General features: G+C 36.8%; 1 protein-coding gene across 1 annotated transcript; it reads right to left on the reverse strand.

The window, feature by feature from the left end:
- Positions 1008-3021, reverse strand: LOC109847554 (uncharacterized protein At5g03900, chloroplastic-like). The gene is made up of 4 exons (XM_020416787.1): positions 2621-3021; positions 1340-1447; positions 1129-1229; positions 1008-1014 (listed from the first exon to the last, which is right to left on the reverse strand). The coding sequence occupies exons 1-4, from the start codon at positions 2984-2986 to the stop codon at positions 1008-1010; spliced, it is 582 nt and encodes a 193-aa protein (XP_020272376.1). The 5' UTR covers positions 2987-3021.

Raw genomic sequence — 4175 nt, forward strand, 5'->3', positions numbered from 1 at the left:
CTCAGAAAATTCCAGAAATTAGGAAAAGTATTAATAAAATATAATATAATATTTTAAATACTAGAAAAATTTATTTAAATACGTATCAAAATTTACGGTTGTTACAAATCTAGACGGAAAATTCCATCTAGATTGCTCCATTTCCCGTCTAGGTTGGTACGCATAGACGGAATTCCGTCTAGTTTGCTCGGTTTAATCTGTTTCCGTCTAGATTGGGGTAAACTAGACGGAATTCCGTCTAGGTTGACCAACCTAGACGGATATCAACATAGACGGAAGTAATATATCCGTCTAGATTGCTACCTAGACGGAATTCCGTCTAGGTTGGTAACCTAGACGGAATTCCGTCTAGGTTGGTAACCTAGACGAAATTCCGTCTAGATTAGCAATGTAGACGGATTGCTACAGTAGCAACCTAGACAGAATTCCGTCTAGGTTGCTCTGCTACAGTAATTTTTTTTTTTTTTTTTTCAAAATCTACATTACACGCTATATAATATCACATGTACACAATATAGCACAACACCAAATCATGTTCATATCCAACACAATCAATCTAATTATATTTCAATATCAAATATAATTATATTCAAATAATACATTCACCAAAATACTAGAAAGGTGCATAAATGTTTTACATAGATTGATTATAAAGAATACAATTGTTTACATAACTTAATGAACTTTGCATAATTTATAGAATCCAATTGCATTTACTCCTCCAAATTGTTGAAGCATCATGTTTCTTCCTCCTTGATCCTACATTATACAAAATTCAACATCAATTAGTCCATGCCATGAAATACACATAGAAAGCATTAACTTTGCAGAAGAACTAATAGGGAAATCAAAATATTGGTTACTGAAGGATAAACCAACAGACTGTTCCAATAAGATTTTCCTCTTGAAAAAGGTCCATTTTCGTTAAACCATGAGGTGCGCAATTAGATATGTACACAAATTAAATGGTACACCATACGTAACTACAATAAGTTAACAAGGAAAGGCTAAGACCTGCATAACGAAAGAATCAGATATATCCACAAACTAAACAGTAAACCATGCATAACAAATTAAACATAAAATGCTGCGACAAGGAACAGAAGCATTAAGATGCACACATATTACCTTCTACTTGAGACGAGCGCGATGATTGTTGTGTAAACAATAACTATTGAAGCAATAAGTGCTGTCCCAAAGGAGACCCTGATTAAGTACTCAGCCCCTCCCTACAAAAATTGAAAAGGTAAGCTTTTGCATACTGGTCTAAGTTATACATTATATAATCAAGTAACATCAACGACAATGCCTAGCACAAGAAGAATGAGACCCTGAGTACCTTCAATTTGTCGAGTAGAGGTTCTACTTTCATTCTAAAAGATTTCCCAGCCAACTTTGACCTGTAATCCCTTGGGAAAACATAAAGAACATCGCCTTCATCTGAAACCTATCAATATCATCTTCAGATAGATAGCCTTATGAAGACAAGTAAATATGAAGAACCAATCACCCTTACCGGTAAGCCATAAAGGACTTGTTATCATACACATATTAAACAAATAGAGGTCCTAAGTTTAACAAATTTATTACAAGTCACCAACCTTGTTTCTTTTTCATAAAGTTGTACTTGTAAGAGCAAAATAAAGAGAACATGCTGCACTCTGTTTCAATAACGCAAGTTATGTAACTACTTTCCTTTTTTTTTTGTCCTTTGTATTGGTTAATTCCCAAAGAGAAAGTAACAGAAACTAGTTTACAGTGTTGACTGAAAAATATACAGACTGGTGGAATAAAATTTGCAAACCATACACTAGAAAACATTAGTATATTGGCTTGTCAGGCCAGTGACCATATCAAGTTGCTGGATCCTTTTCTAAGATAAAAATTCTCAAACAAAAAGAGTATACCACTGCTGGTAAACCAAGAAAATGCTTATGCATTGATGCCACGAAGAATCATGACATTCTCCAAATTATAAATACAATATCTGGTGGATTTCATATTTCCATGGCGGGTAAGAGTCATAAGACAGACAACTTATCGTCAGGTGTTGCATATGTCAAGGAAATGTAGCACAAGTTTACGAATTTAATGCAAAACATTCTGAACTGAAATTGGAGAAGTCATTGAAATAATTGGCAGAAGTTATAAAATAGGAAGCTTGGCAAATAAAGCCATCAGTTATCTTGTTTCCTGCAGATAACATCTGTTCAATTTACGTTATAGCATCATGCACAAAAACTTTTATTGCTATGCAACAACAGCAACACCAACGGAGTTGTTCCCCAACATTTTGAGGTTAGCTACATGAATCAACAATTTTCCATTCAGTTCTATCATGTATCATCCCCAATCCTCCGTTAAGTTAAATACTATCCTGCCCTTCTTAATTGCTTCCAACAAATTTGTTTTAGGTCTACCACCAGTCTCTTTTCCGCAATCAACTATAATCTTATCGCTTCTTCTAACTGGTGCAGCTAATGGTCTTCATTGTACATGAATAAATCATCTCAACTGACTCTCTCTCTCATTTTGTCCAGTATTTAACTTAACCACTATAAACCACCTAAACTCCCATCAAACAAAATGATCGAAATAACAAAGAAACGCATTAAAATACCTCTAAGAATCCACCAGTGTCAGCAGCGAGAGCCTGAAGAGCTCTCTCAGCCTCATTCAATTTAAGCCCAGCTCTACTCGCCACATCCCCAATCGTAACCCTGCCTCCGTACGAATCAACGGCCTCCATCGCTCGATTCCTCACATCCGAAGGCAGCTTATCGGTCCCCACAACTCGCCCAGGCCTGAGTCCAGCGGGAACGTCGACGCTCGCTCTGATCGCCGGAGCCGAAACCCTAACCCTAACCCCAACGGCCGCAGATCTTTGAGAAGTGCGAAGGCGAAGGGGGGCGGCGACGAAGGGAGTTGGGCGGAGGAGTGAGGGTTTAGAGATTGGGTATTTGCAGGAAATCAAACAGGACGCCATGGAATTTTAGGGTTAGGGTTTGGATTTTTATGAGATCGGCATTGAGAGAAAGAGGGTTTATGGGGTAAGAGAGAGAGAGATTTCGGGATTTGGCCAGTTTGTGGGTTTTTTGATGGAGAGGGAAATTAAAAGCGGGGGAATGAAAAAATAGGCGGGGAAGTGAAAAAAAGGAGGGGGATCCGTAAATTTTTTTAGGCAACCTAGACGGAATTACCGTCTAGGTTGATGCAACCTAGACGGAAATTCCGTCTAGGTTGATTATTATTTAAAAAATAAAAAAAATCGTCTAGTTTGTCAATCTAGACGGAAATTTCCGTCTAGATTGATTCAAACTAGACGGAACAAACTAGACGGAATTTTTTCCGTCTAGTTTGCCTCAAATTAGACGGAAAAAATTTCCGTCTAGTTTGTTCCGTCTAGTTTGTTCATTTTTCTACTAGTGCATGATTGACATCTAAGCTGCGGCCATGATTGAAATCAAAGTTGCGGCCATGATTTTCTTGAATAATTAGCTGCAGTCATGGCCGACGACATACAAAAGAAAAACCCAAAAACAACTTTGAATAATTTTTTTAATTAATCCGAAAAAACTTTAATTCTAGATCAAAAATTCATGCACAAACTGTGTTCTGATATCACTGTTGGATAATATAACGATCTGAGCATGAAAAATTGAACTAGAAATATAGATCTAAATTACCGTTGACCGTCGATAACAATGGAAGTCTTCTCCTCTCTCCTCCCGTAGCCAATGATGGGAATTAGATCTCTTTTCTGCGTACGGTTGAGAGGAGGGACTCCTGCTCTTTAAATAGATATTTGTGATTAACCCTACCCATCATGGTTTAATCACAATCGTGGGATTACACTCTGATTGATCCTATCCTTTAGATATTTAAGATAACCACCCAATTTGATAAACATGAAACTGTCTAACCAGACCATGTGGTTAGCATCATGATCCTAACTTGAATCGATGGAAACTTTAAATCAAATCTAAAATTGAGTAGGTTGGGCCACGTGAGTTCGTTAGATTAATTGAACCGAACATGCATGTCCAACTGTCTGTATTACACTAACTAGTGGTTTCTATTCAAGTGCATATTAAAATGAAATGAAAAATTTACTTTTGTATGGATTTTTCTATTTTGCTGAGTTGTAAATAGATCAAATAATTTATGGAGAATAT

This window comes from Asparagus officinalis, chromosome 7 (genome assembly GCF_001876935.1).
Source record: "Asparagus officinalis chromosome 7, Aspof.V1, whole genome shotgun sequence".
Taxonomy (NCBI): domain Eukaryota; kingdom Viridiplantae; phylum Streptophyta; class Magnoliopsida; order Asparagales; family Asparagaceae; genus Asparagus; species Asparagus officinalis.